The 13,418-nt window shown below is 38.3% G+C and overlaps 1 protein-coding gene across 1 annotated transcript in view; it reads left to right on the plus strand.

The window, feature by feature from the left end:
* Positions 1-13,418, plus strand: part of USH2A (usherin) — a 747,192-nt gene that overhangs the window by 521,751 nt on the left and 212,023 nt on the right. The window contains exons 44-45 of the mRNA XM_001915645.4: positions 1,282-1,445; positions 12,559-12,768. Coding sequence (XP_001915680.3) covers positions 1,282-1,445; positions 12,559-12,768 — 374 coding nt within the window. The remainder of the gene's footprint in view (positions 1-1,281; positions 1,446-12,558; positions 12,769-13,418) is intronic.

Genomic DNA, 13,418 nt, shown 5'->3' on the forward strand with positions numbered 1-13,418 from the left:
GCTAATATTTATTTGGGGGAAATAGGCAAATAGCTTCAAAGAAGTCACTACGTCCTTACCGGTAGCTGCAATAACAGAGCAACATCCTTAAATGTAGCCAAGGGAGAACCCTGCAAAAATATCTTTGGACCATGAGTGCGAAACAAAGTGAGGCAAGCAAATTCTTCTACATAGGTGCTAGCCAAAGGCTGTGAGACTCCTGAAAAATTTTGGTCAAATTATTTAGCACAATTCTGCAAATTGCAGCCTCCCCTTGTCATGACTCACAGGTTGTGACTTACTGAGACAAATTTCATATCTGCATTGGACGCAAGGCATCCTGGGTGATCTTAAACCCAAATAAAGTGATGATGATCTGAGGCCAGCATTTGCCCTGAGTCCTGGATGCCCCCCGGGGAGGGTCATATGTTGTGTGATGTCTAAAAGCAAGTTTCTTGGTCTAAGCTATGGTCCTGTCTAAGCCTGGCTTGTGTCTATAAATAGCATTTTCCTGCCCAGGTGGTTTTGAACCAAACAAAATCTGATCGTCTTCTGCCTGAAAGGGCCAAAAGGGACAGATAATGGGGGGCTTTACTCTATCATCAATTCAATATATGACATGGAAATTCCTCATCATATCACATTGCCAAGTCCAGTTTTCTCTTCCCGCAAAGCAATATTCAGTTTCCACTGTATTGACACAAGTAAATATATTCCCACATTGGTAAACTACAGCTCAATGTAGCAAAACTCTCAGCGGGAGAGTGTTGTACACTTTGGTCACAGTTACGATTTAATTTAGGGCTTTATCTGTCTGCCAATGAGATTATGGGGAAGAAGCATAGGTATAGGAAGAAAACGGTGATGAGGGATCCTGATATTTGAAAATGGATGAGCTTCCCAAAAGAAAAGCATAAAATTCTCTGGATCAAATTCAGATAGAAAGCTGGCAGGCTGCCAGATTTGTAATTGCATCTTGAATTGAGCTGTAATCCTCCCCACTTCTGAAAACAATAAGAGGGAGAAAAATGATAAAGCACATGTGTTTTAAATAGCGGTCTTTGCTCAGCGTCCCTAATAAAATATTTTCCTGACATTTTGGTTAAGCCTCGAGAGTTACAAAAATAATATGTTCTTGTGTAGGGAGGAAAAAGAAGATAGTGTATTTTGTCAGGGGAAAAAGAAAATTGTGCGTTTTGTACAGGAAAAAAGGAAAATCTGTATTTGGGGAGGGAAAGGGAAGTTACGTGTTTTCTGTAGAAGAGAAATTTATATATGACTCTTTAAAAAACAACCTTTTAGGTTTACGACGTACGCATACAAGGTCTTTGTACACAACAGTGTGGGTTTTACACCGAGCCAAGAAGTGACTGTGACGACGTTAGCTGGTCTTCCAGAAAGAGGACCCAATGTCACCGTGAGTGTCCTCAACCACACAGCCATAGATGTGACATGGGCTAAACCATGTAAGTAAGCTTCTCATGCCTTTATTTCCCCTTGATGTGCGAGTACCAAAATGAATTTAAAATGGACACGTTAAAAAATAAAAACCACAACAAGTCAGGTCCCTGTGCTAGTCTTCTTCAGAGGCAGACTCTCTTTCGTATATCTCCAACCTTCGTGGGCCCTCTCTCCCTTCTTCCATTCCTTTACGATTGGGAATGTGGTTTCCATCACACCAACCAGTTGTGATAGAAACGTCCATGTATTACTTTGATACAGTGTAATATTGTGCTCTTACCTATGAGAGCTCCTCCCCGCTATCTTGTAACTTATCACCTATTAGCAAGAATCATTTACTAAGATTGCAGAAATATGATGGATTTTTCTCAGTGGATCATCTTCAGCATTGGTTGTAAACGGAATTCCAGCTTGATACAGGAAAATGAAGCTTGAACATGACCACTGGACTTGCTTCGGGAAGACAGGGGTTCCTCCCTGGCCTCATTCAGGACACTCCAGGCAGTTAGAAGAGCTCACAGATGGATCTAATCTGTTCCTGCTACTTCAGAAACCACAATAACTGAAAGTTCAGATTTAGTTGGTCAGCAGAGTAGTGTTTAACAGCTGATCTGCTAATTTGTAGTGATCCGTTATCACAATCCGAAAAAAGCCAACACTGAACCTATCATGTATTGAAATCATTCTCATGGGAGGTATTACTTGAGATCTGGCCAATAGTGGAATCAAAAGTTGCTAAATATTACCAAATATTGAGAAATATCTGATTTGAAAAGTGTCAATTAAAATATTTGTTTTGTGAAAGAAAATTTTACCTTCTAGGGTAATCATCTACCCATTTTTATTCTATAAAAAGAGGTAAAGGGGCTGGCCTGGTGGCATAGTGGTTAAGTTCACAGGCTCCACTTCGGCGGCCTGGGGTTCACAGGTTCGGATCCCTGGCACAGACCTACACGCTGCTCATCAAGCTATGCTGTGGCGGCGTCCCATATGCAAAATAGAGGAAGACTAGCACAGATGTTAGCTCAGTGACAATCTTCATCAAGCAAAAAGAGGAAGATTGGCAACAGATGTTAGCTTAGGGCCACTCTTCCTCACCCCCCCCCCACAAGGATGTAAAATGACTCCTGGTCGGGCATTAATAATCACATAATTTTGATCAAGCCCTTGAGTTTTGTTACAGCCTAAGAAGAGAGATGCTTCCTATTCCATGTAGAACACCTGAGTGAATTTGTCCCAATCTGGTGTTATATCAACTGTGAATGAAAACCAGTGTTGGGTGACATTCATTATAAATTAAAATCAGTACGAGTTATGTTGATCTACGTGGCCATAAATAACCCATTTTTACAAAAGACTATCACTCTAGGGTTTTTATAACGTTGGAAGTTTCTGATGATCTGTGTCACCTCTCTTGGGATCTCTTAAGCCATTTAAATGGAAGAATATAAGGTAATTGATGCTTATGATTACCCTCTGAGACACCTCTGGGAAAAATACAAAATTTTTATCTGGAGATGGATTTTTATGTATAATGTATTTTCACTCATCTCCCTTCTTCCTATTTCACCCTCACCACCTGATTCATCTTAAAAGCTTGATAAAAAGGAGGACACCCTCTCCCTCCTCTGACATTTGAATACTTCTAAGATCCAGCTGCTGAATTTTCACCGATAGAGGCCCTTTATGTTATAATTGCGTGCCTGAAGTAAGTGTGCTTATAAAAACTGACAAACTTAATAGATCGGGAGCAGCTCTCTGAAGTTTCATTACCTTGGTAATCTGAACCTCTGACCTTCGGGATGTAGGTAATGCAATCCGCTATTATTTCCATTCATACCTCAGAAATTTCTCAGATAACTGTTTGTGAGCACAAAGGTTAACTCTCAGAAGAGAGTGGGCTCTGTGAGAGCTTGTTGCATTATCATTTTCTTCCATCCTGAAACCTGCTATCCAAAGTAAGTTAACGAGTCCCTCCTCTGGGAAAGGGCCACTATTTTTTGCAATTTTGCTTTAAATCATTTTCTTGATTTGTAGGGTAAAATTGGCACATTGTCTGATAGGCTAAAAGGCACAAAACTATAGGTTGAAAGTCATAGGAATAAATTCATAAATATTTACTTATTAAAAATTGTCTTTCAAAAAACCATAATACGTTTTTTTAAAAACATTCTTTCTTAATTACAACCTCCACATCTAAACACCATTTTGGTAGCAAAACATTTCTGGTAAATTTTTACCAGTCACAGAGTAACAGGGATAAGTTTTTGAAAGTTTTAGAAGCGCCCGTTTTCAATTTTTGCATCACTGTGTGAGGTAAAAGCATCCTTGCATTTCTTCAATTCTTTTTTTTTTTTTCCTGAGGAAGATTTGCCCTGAGCTAACATCTATGTCCAATCTTCCTCTATTTCGTATGTGGGATGCTGCCCAGCATGGCCACTGACGAGTGGTGTAGGTCTGCACCCAGGAACAAAACCCGGGCTGCCTAAGAGGAGCGTGCCAAACTTAACCACTTGGCCCTGGGCCTGACTCTCTTCAATTCATTTTTAGGGCAAATACTGCAAACTGGCAGCACACAGACTATTTTTACTTCCCCCATTTTCCATGTATTGTTTTGCCTTCAGTATTTGAAAAAACAAAATCTTGCCAACATTTAACCATCAGAAGATTTTGCATAAAGATGACGATTTTTGGATTGATTTGAAAAATCAAATGATTGAGTGAAATTATTCCCACATTGCAGGGGGGAAATATCAGCTGGCACTGATTTAGTGACTTCCTACTTAGACAGGTCACACACTCCCTATCTTCCTGCTCCCTATAGAGATATGAGGTTCTCATTCCTGCTTTATATAATAAAGGAAAAATTTCAGCCTAAATGAAATATCATGAAGATAAATTATATTAGTGAAAAAAAATCACATTTTTATAAGAAGACACACAAAAACACCTTCACTTAAATTATCTATATAATTCTCAGAAAAGCCCTATGAGATAGAGATGGGTGCCTAGTAACTTACCCAAAATTACAGTTAATGAGTAGAACTTCCCAAACTCAAACTTAGGTCCCAGGTGTCCAATTTTCAACTATTTCTCATGCATTTAGACCTTATGGTTCTTAGCACTTTGTCAAGAATGGTTTAATAAGATCCTCCCCATTTTGACTGCTCACTCTAAAATAAACAGCAAAATAAGACAATTTCCACGAAAGAATGAGTGGAAAAGAAGTACCTCTTCTGGGGTAGCCTCGTTAACAAGGACATGGACGGCCAGAAAGGGGCAAGAAAATGCTGGAGGTAGTGAGAGAGAAAGGTACGGAAAAAGAAAATGAGAAATTATCCCAATGCTGTCCACTTTACCATGTGTCAAGAGTTCACCCCTACCTTCAGATGTTCACATCTCATATCATATAATCCTCCCTGTCTATCTCTCTCCTTCCTCTTTTTCTTCCTTCTTCCCTTTTTCTCTTTTTCTCTTCTACCTTCCTCTCTTTCTTTTCCTTCCTTCCACAGACATTTATTCATAACCTTTTTTGTCCTGGGCCCTGGGACTACAAAGATTAATGACATAACTTCTGCACTACAATATGTCAGTGAACTCTCTGGAAAATTCATGAAGTGTGAAGGTGTCACCATGAAGAGAGTATGTTTAAGTCCACACAAAAAGCATCTGCCTCGTTTTTATCTCTTAATCAGAAGCCACAGATTTTGTAGCTAGAAGAATTTCTGACTTTGTCTGCATTTATCTTGGTCAAATGGCAATACAAATAAATAATTCCAAATCTCATCTCTTCTAAAGAGCACCCACCATTGCTAGCCCAGCTGGTTCCTCTGCTCTCCTTCCCATCACTCTACTTATCAAAGCAAATAGACTGTTTTGGCCATTTCCACTGGCTTCCTTCCCTTTCACCTGTGCACCTGTTGTAATCTATCCTTCCTCCCTTATGCTCTAGTGACGCGGTCCTCTTGAAGTCATTAAATCTAATGACCCAGCCCAATGCTCTCTTCTCAGTACCATCCTCTTCTGTTCCTCTTGGGCAGTGGGCACTATGAATGACCTCTCCTCAGTGAAATGCTCCCTCCTGTCTCACCAACCGCTCCTTTCCCTCATCCCCTAAATAAGACTTTTCTCAAAGTTCTTTCCTGAATATTCGTTCACACTCCAACTCTGCTGTTGGCGATTCCAACTATTCTCACCATTTCAGATTCTCCTAACTAGAAAGATGACAAAACTCTATGAAGCCATAGGAAGGAGTGATTTAAAAAATAGGCTTTGGGATCACAGAAACTTAAGTTTGAATCCCAGTTCCAGTATTTTCTAGCACTGTGACATAAAACAAGCCACTTAACCTCACGGAATCCTAGTTTTCTAACCCAAAATATGGGGATGATAATAATAACTGCCTTAAAACATCATAAGAATTAAGTGAAATACTATGTTTAGCACTTAGAAATTATTTAACATTATTATAAAATATTATTCTATCACTAAAACGTTCACAGTACTGTCAACAGCAGTTTTACCAAAGAAGAAAAAATTGGGAAGCCATTTCTAGTAAAAATGTAGAATAAAATTTTGCAAGGCATTCAGGTAAAAGCATTTTTGAAGTGAATTGAAGATAGATAAAGGATCTATGTTGCCTTATAATTACCTGATTTGGCTAAAAGTTAGAACGATTGACTATTGCATACATGATGCCATTTTCCCTCTTAGTGGTGGTGCCCCATGTCCACTAAGCCAGAGACTACCTTTACTGACCTCCCTTGCAGTTAGTTATGGTCATGTGACTGTGTTTGTGCCAATAGAATGTGAAAAGAAATGATGTGGGTCTTTTCGGGTCATGGCCACAAAGCATGGGGTGTGTACCTACCTGTTCTCTCTTCGTCCTTCCCCTGGACGGGAGTGTGGACACAGCAATGTTCTCAGTTTCAACTCTGCAGGCATGGACAACACCCTAAGAGATCCAAAGCCACATAAGAGAAAGAATCAGGGTTCTTGAATGACCACAAGGAGCACAACCTGATTTGCTCACTTTGAGACTGCTATGTGAGATATAAATTAACATCTATTTTGTTTGTCACTCTATTTGGGGGCTGCTGGATTACAGCAGCTTACTTTACTAACTTGGTCCTTGTTTGCCCAAATCAATTCACTTCAACAGCAGAAATTCTTTCTCCCGTTTTCATTGGCAAATGTAGGATGATGAATAATCAGCACATCTCATACACAATTTCCTTTAAATACAGTTTTCTCTGGCAGGCTATTGTTAGCAGCTGGAACACAATGAGAGACTAAAGTAACTGGAAGTTTTCCAAAATGTCGTTGTTTTTGACTGACGAATAAACTAGATAGAAAGTATGAAATATCTTGTCAGGAAAAATCAGGAGCCTGGCTTGGGTCAGTGCCCAACAGGGTCTTCCCACTTCTTCATGTGAACAGTTTTACCCTCAGGCAGAGTAAAGAATTTTCTCAAGAAGTGGTTTGATAAGCTCAAATTTTCCAAGAAGTACTTAGTTCATGACACAGAGCTTTGCACCATAGAACTTGCAAAATTAGACCCTAATTTGAGAATCTATGTGCAAGATAGACACTTCTATCATAAAATAACCTTAATAGGATCCTTCCGGGTTTTTAAATTTGAACAAAATTAACTCTCAATGAGCCTGCTAATGAGAGATGACTGAAGAATTCAATCCTAGACAAATCAATTAGGAGACCATTGAATGGAATGGTTTACCGTAATTGCTCTAGATCAGCACCACGAAATTTTTGTAAAAGGCCAGATAATATTTACTTGAAGCCTTGTAGCTATATCAGGTCTCTGTTGAAGCTACTCAACTCTGACCTTGGAGATGAAAACAGCAATAGAGGACACTTAAGTATGGCTGTATTCCAATAAAAATTCATTATGGACACTGAAATTTGATTTTCATGTGTCATAAGATACTACTCTTCTTTTGATTTTTTCCCACCATTTAAAACTGTAAAAACTATTCTTAGCTCACAGGTTACGTGAAAACAGGTGGCAGGCCAGATTTTGGTCACAGACCATAGTTTGCTAACCCCTGATCTAGATGCTGAAGATTTAGAGGATGTAATTGATATTGATAATAGTCTCTCAAAATAATCCAACAGCGTGTAAGGAGCGTAATCTAATTGCTTTTGCAAGAGGACTTTCAACTGGCCCATCTAGTGACTGTTTTAAATTATTTGGTACTCCATTACAAAGGAGAGGGATCTATTCTATATTTGAGAGTGTGCTGCAGCTAAGACCACATTTCTGATCAATATACTGAGATCACCACGAAAAATGGCATTTAATAGCAAAGATTGTGTCGAGAGGTTATAACCTTCTTTTCAACTCACTGAGGTTGACCTGATATTGTACACTTAGGGCAATACCTACTCAAATTTATGTGGTCCATAAAATGTGCTCTACACATAACAAGATAGAATATCTGAGTAAATATTTCCCAATGTATGGAATATTTAACATAATCTCACATGAAATTCTCATTCCTTCCTGTTACTTCAAACCCAATCTAGTATTCATACCTTAACTCCAAATTATATAATTCTAGCTCAAATATTCACACTTTAATTTCTAAGTCCACTTGGTTGCCACAAAAACACTTCATACTCAAGAAGACTCAAATGAAAGAATGTTTCAAATTCTCCATCCCATAATTACTCCCATGTTTTCCTTCTTTGTTTAATGGGATTCACACAGAAACCAAGACCAAAAATCTGGGATTTATCTGTAACTCTTCCTTATCCCTTTCTAAACTCTCGTGAGTCATTTAAGGACCATGGCTCCTTCCACCTAGTGGATCCACCACTCCCTATGGCCGTGGAGCCCCTCTCTAGCTGGGAAAACTAGAGACAATCAGAGGTGGTCAAGTGTTCTTTAACATCTCAGTCCAAAAATGGCACAAACTGGTCATATGACCTCACCCAAAGGCAAGGGACCCCAAAAATGAGGTCCAGCTGTTTGAAAAGAAGAGAAAAATATGGGTGTTGGTGAGTGCTAGGAATATTTGCCACAACTTTTGTCTTCTCTAGTAAATTTTCACATTTAAATGCTGTTTATCCTATTAATGCTATTAGTAGTTAGTGACATCTTTCTCTATTTTTCCGTGACTTCCTATTTTATTTATAATAAAGAATTTGGCGAACTGTTACTTTCCTTGCCCTTCTTATCTACCATTTTCAATGTTTGCTTTATAAATTATTATGATATAATTATTTTCAAATAATTATTTTATCTAAATAGTTTCAATATTTATTATCAATTCTTAAACTTTCCCAATCTTGACTTTTGGATTTTGATCATCTTTCTATCATCTGGAGAACATTATTGGAAGATTTTTATCATTAAAGTGAATAAATTAGTTACCTATCTCTTAATTTTTGCCTATATAAGGAAGTATTTCTGTCATCTTTGCACATTCTCTTAATTTTTACCTTTCTAACAAAGTCTTTCTGTTGTGTTGCGCATAAATAATGACTTAGATGTGTATGAAATTCTTGGATCAAAATATTTTCCATCAAAACTTGCTGAAATTTGTTCCATGTCTTCCAACATGTGATGGTCCAGATGAGAAGTCTGAAACTTGCCTGATTTTTTTCTCCTTTGTAGATGACTTTTTTTTTAAATTTTTTTGAGGAAGGTTAGCCCTGAGCTAACATCTGCTGCCAATCCTCCTCTTTTTGCTGAGGAAGACTGGCCCTGAGCTAACATCCCTGCCCATCTTCTTCTACTTTATACATGGGATGCCTGCCACAGCATGGCTTGCCAGGCGGTGCCGTGTCCGCACATGGGATCCGAACCAGCGAACCCTGGGCCACCAAGAAGCAGAACGTGCGAACTTAACCACTGTGCCACTGGGCCAGCCCCTGTAGATGACTTTTTAATTTTTCAGTCTACCTTTGAAACGTCATAATGTTCCATGATATGTCTGTGTTTGTATATATTGTCATTATTTTGGCCAAAACTGTATCAATCTATTCAATTTATAGACATAAACCTTCATTTGGGGTAAGGTTTTAGGGAGTATTTTATATCCATGATTATTTATTTCACTTATTTTTCAAGTTAGATTTTTTTCATTCTCTATCTTCAATATTTATAATTTTGAATTTCACTGATTTCTCCTTAGTCATTTGCCTCTTTATTGATTGATATCATGCATTTTTAACTCTGCTTTTTTCTGCTTTCAATGTAGATTTTAATTCTGCCATTACTTTTTATGTTTATTTTCTTTCTTTCTTATATAAGCAAAATCCCTTTACACCTTTATCTTCATGTCTGTCTTTTTATGATTCCAGGCACCTGTTTCATAGAGGCTTCTTTTTCATAAAGGCATGTCCCTTTTGTTATTTTTAAGAACACCATGCAAATGTTTTATAAAACTTCCATCCCACTCTCATAGTAGTAATGTATCAAAAAGATTCTTCTTTTGAAGGTTCTAGGCAATGTTTCCCTTATCTAATGCAATGAATATGCCTTGTAGCTTATGTTTTCCTCTTCTAAAAAAGAGAAATACATTCAGGCCAGCTTTTACCAACACATCAGGAGGGCGAAATTTACTTGGCTCCTCGTATCAGCTTTTTCAATTCTAACAGTGTTCCTCTCTCAGAGCTAAACTCAAGGTCATCAGCCTTTACTTTTGTGATGGCCTGTTGAACTGAGGATGTATCTTCTGCTTCTTAGATGGTTCACTGACTTAGGAAGAGCTCATTGAAGTTAAAAAAAAAAACTTGTTTGACCAATGACAACTCATGCTCCTCTGCATGCACTTCTCCCAAAACTTCTCATAAGATGAGTAGGAATCTGAAGGTATACTGTGTTTCTACTATTTTTGTGTGTTTTGGACTCCGCACGGCAACATTTAAATAAATGAAGAGAAAGAAGCATTGAAGAAGATGTTGGCAAGAGGCAGGATAATGCAGAAATCTGGTACTTTTTGTCCAGAGATGCTGCCTGTTTCTGGATATAAGAGCCTCTATATCATGGAGTAAGACATAGCTAATAGAACTGAATCACCATCTTTTCCTATCTTTTTTGGGGATGATAGATTCCGTTTTATTTCAGAGGGGTTGACATATCGTGCATGGCTAAAAATGGGCATTTAATGGGATTTCAGCCATACCTTGACTTAGGATCTTTGCTCATCGTGAACTTACAGTGCTGGTCCCAATATTTTTAATGTATCCATATAAGTTGGATAAGCATATATATACTTATCCAACTTATGTATACGTTATTGTATAAAATGTGTACAACAGCCTGCTCACTTAAACTAAAATTCAAGAAGAACCTCAAATCTAGTACACTTTCCATTATACCTCAGCTGCCTCAAATTAATGAGTAATGATACCCTAAGCCAGCGGGAAATAGTTCTAATGACAGATGGAACTTTTGCACTCGCAGCACCGGTGGCTTTGCTGTACTTGACTAATAATATTATTTGGGAAAATATCGATGGACATGAATAGCCAGTTCCCGCCAATGCATTATTAATGACCTCATTGTTAAAGGTGCTTACATTTTGTGACATCAGAGAAAAGATACATCTCAGTCCTCAGTGTGTTCAAATTACCTGCTAAAGATCTCTTAACATAAACTCTCCCAGCTATGCTGGTGTGTCAAACTTTTTAAACTATTGCTAGAGATAAGATCAAAGCCATATCGTGCTTAGGAAACAAAAGTATTAAAAAAAGACAAACCAGCATTCAGCTTTTTTGCAAGAACACTAAGATCTTAATCAAAAGTGGTCCTTAAAGAAAGTCATACAGGGCCAGCCCCAGTGGCCTGGTGGTTAAGTTCACCACCCTCTGCTTCTGTGGCTGGGATTCGGATCCCAGGTGCAGACCTACACCACTTGTCTGTTAGCGACCGTGCTGTGGCAGTGGCCCACATAAAAGAAAAGAAGAGGAAGATTGGCAATGGATGTTAGCTCAGGACAAATCTTCCTCAGCCAAAGGGGAAAAAAAAAGTCATGCAGTTCTCAAAGCTATACTCCTTTACATGGTCATATGCTAAGATTTCACATTTTAGAGACACTGTACTTCAATAACCATGAGGAGAAATACCACCCTTTCCTCCTGATCTTCAGATTGTGCTGCTGAACTGTTTTTTGACACATTTATGTACAATTTTAGGAGGCTTGTGAACCAACATTCCACCCCCAATCCCAACACAAGCAAAGATAATAGTTCCTGCTAGGTTTTGAAAAATACTATTAAAGTAAGTAGAGAAGTATACTATGCCTACCTAAGAAAATATGGTTGTTTATGTCTTTTTTTAAAAGCATCGTTGTAGGAAGATAATGAGAAGCAGAGCTTAGGGCAAGGAATAGAGAAATTGGGTGAAAGAGGGGACAGAAAATAGGACACTGGCCTTTGAAAGCATGAGGACTGAGGAATTGATGAATTATATTTGTGAGACAGTAAGTAATTGATTTTGGCATCCTTTTTGAGTTTGCCTACATGGTAGAAACACTATGAACTTGGGAGACAAGAATGAGAGCCTTGATAAACATTCAGATATTGTCCTAGGATCCTACTGAGTGAATCCTTAGGAGAACGTGCTAGGTTGCCCTGGTACATTGAGAGCATACATAAGGGGACATCTCTCTCAACATTCTTCTAGAATCCATTTAGCAGATTTTGTTAGCAAGTTAAAAAATGCTTCAAGTTCTAGGATCTGTGTGAGGAAAAGCCTTATTTGTATTAGGATACACTTCTCTCTAGGATTATGTAACATATGAACAAAAGTTGTTCCATGTATTATATATTTTTATTTTACTCTTAGTTTCCTTTAATACATGTTATATCAAAGTTTTGAAGATCAGATGAATAATTACAAGTAACATACTTAAACTATTTAAAGTATATTTTCCTATAAAGGTAAGACTGTACGCAATTAATTATGGGATATGGAGAAAATTAACTTTGTTTAAAAAAAAGGAAAACCAGCACCTCCATAAAGAAGTTTCCATAAGGTTTCCTTCTCCCCATTGTAGGAATAGCTACTGATAGGGTTTATTCTCCATCTGTGTCCCCTGAGACCCTTTTAGATCTGCCACATTTACAGTGTCCTGTGTTTATTAACAGCTTTTCGAGACCTACAAGGTGATGTTGAATATTATACACTTTTTTGGAATTCTGCTACCTCCAATGAATCTCTAAAAATCCTCCCAGATGTAAACTCTCATGCCATTGGCCACTTAAATCCAAACACAGAGTATCAGATTTTTATCTCTGTCTTCAATGGAGCCCACAGTATCAACAGTGAAGTACTGCATGCAACCACTCGCGATGGAGGTGAGTCCAGATTTCAAGGGATCCTGGGCTTCAGAGATGCAAATGAAATTGATTGATCCTTGCCGAGGTTGAGATCAGTCATCCCTCCATTATAAAATTTCCGGTGTTGGAGGGGAGTGGGCTGGGGCTAAAATGCTTAAGTGCTCGCTGTCGTCAAGTGGCAGATCAATAAGTGGTCCCATTGAGACAGGAGCACAAGCTCTAATAATGGTTTATTAGCCCAGTTTGTTCCTGTTCTTTTCAGTCAGTGTATGCTTAGCTTGGAGCTGAGTTCACATCGATAAATGGTGACATTTAGAAACATTTTTTTTTTTAAGATTTGCTCTCAGAAGCAGTATACTTTTCAAAATGACAGCCAAGCACGATGAGGGCCCTCCCTGAGTCACCAGAAATGGTAGGTGGAAGTTCAGCCACTGAGAAAAATTGCCTATGACTCATTTCTAAGCCAGTTAGCAAGGGGAGGAAGCAAAGGAAGTAACTTGTGAATCTGAAATGTGTTTGGAATGGTCTTTCTAATCTTTTTGGCTTTATAAAGTCTCATTATAAACATTATAATATCATTACCTCCCAAGCAAGCGTTCCAGGTCATTAGCAGAGCACTTTCAGTGTGGAACCCATTTCCCTTTGTGGTGCCAAAGGTTGACACCTTT

Source organism: Equus caballus, chromosome 30 (genome assembly GCF_041296265.1).
Source record: "Equus caballus isolate H_3958 breed thoroughbred chromosome 30, TB-T2T, whole genome shotgun sequence".
NCBI lineage: Eukaryota > Metazoa > Chordata > Mammalia > Perissodactyla > Equidae > Equus > Equus caballus.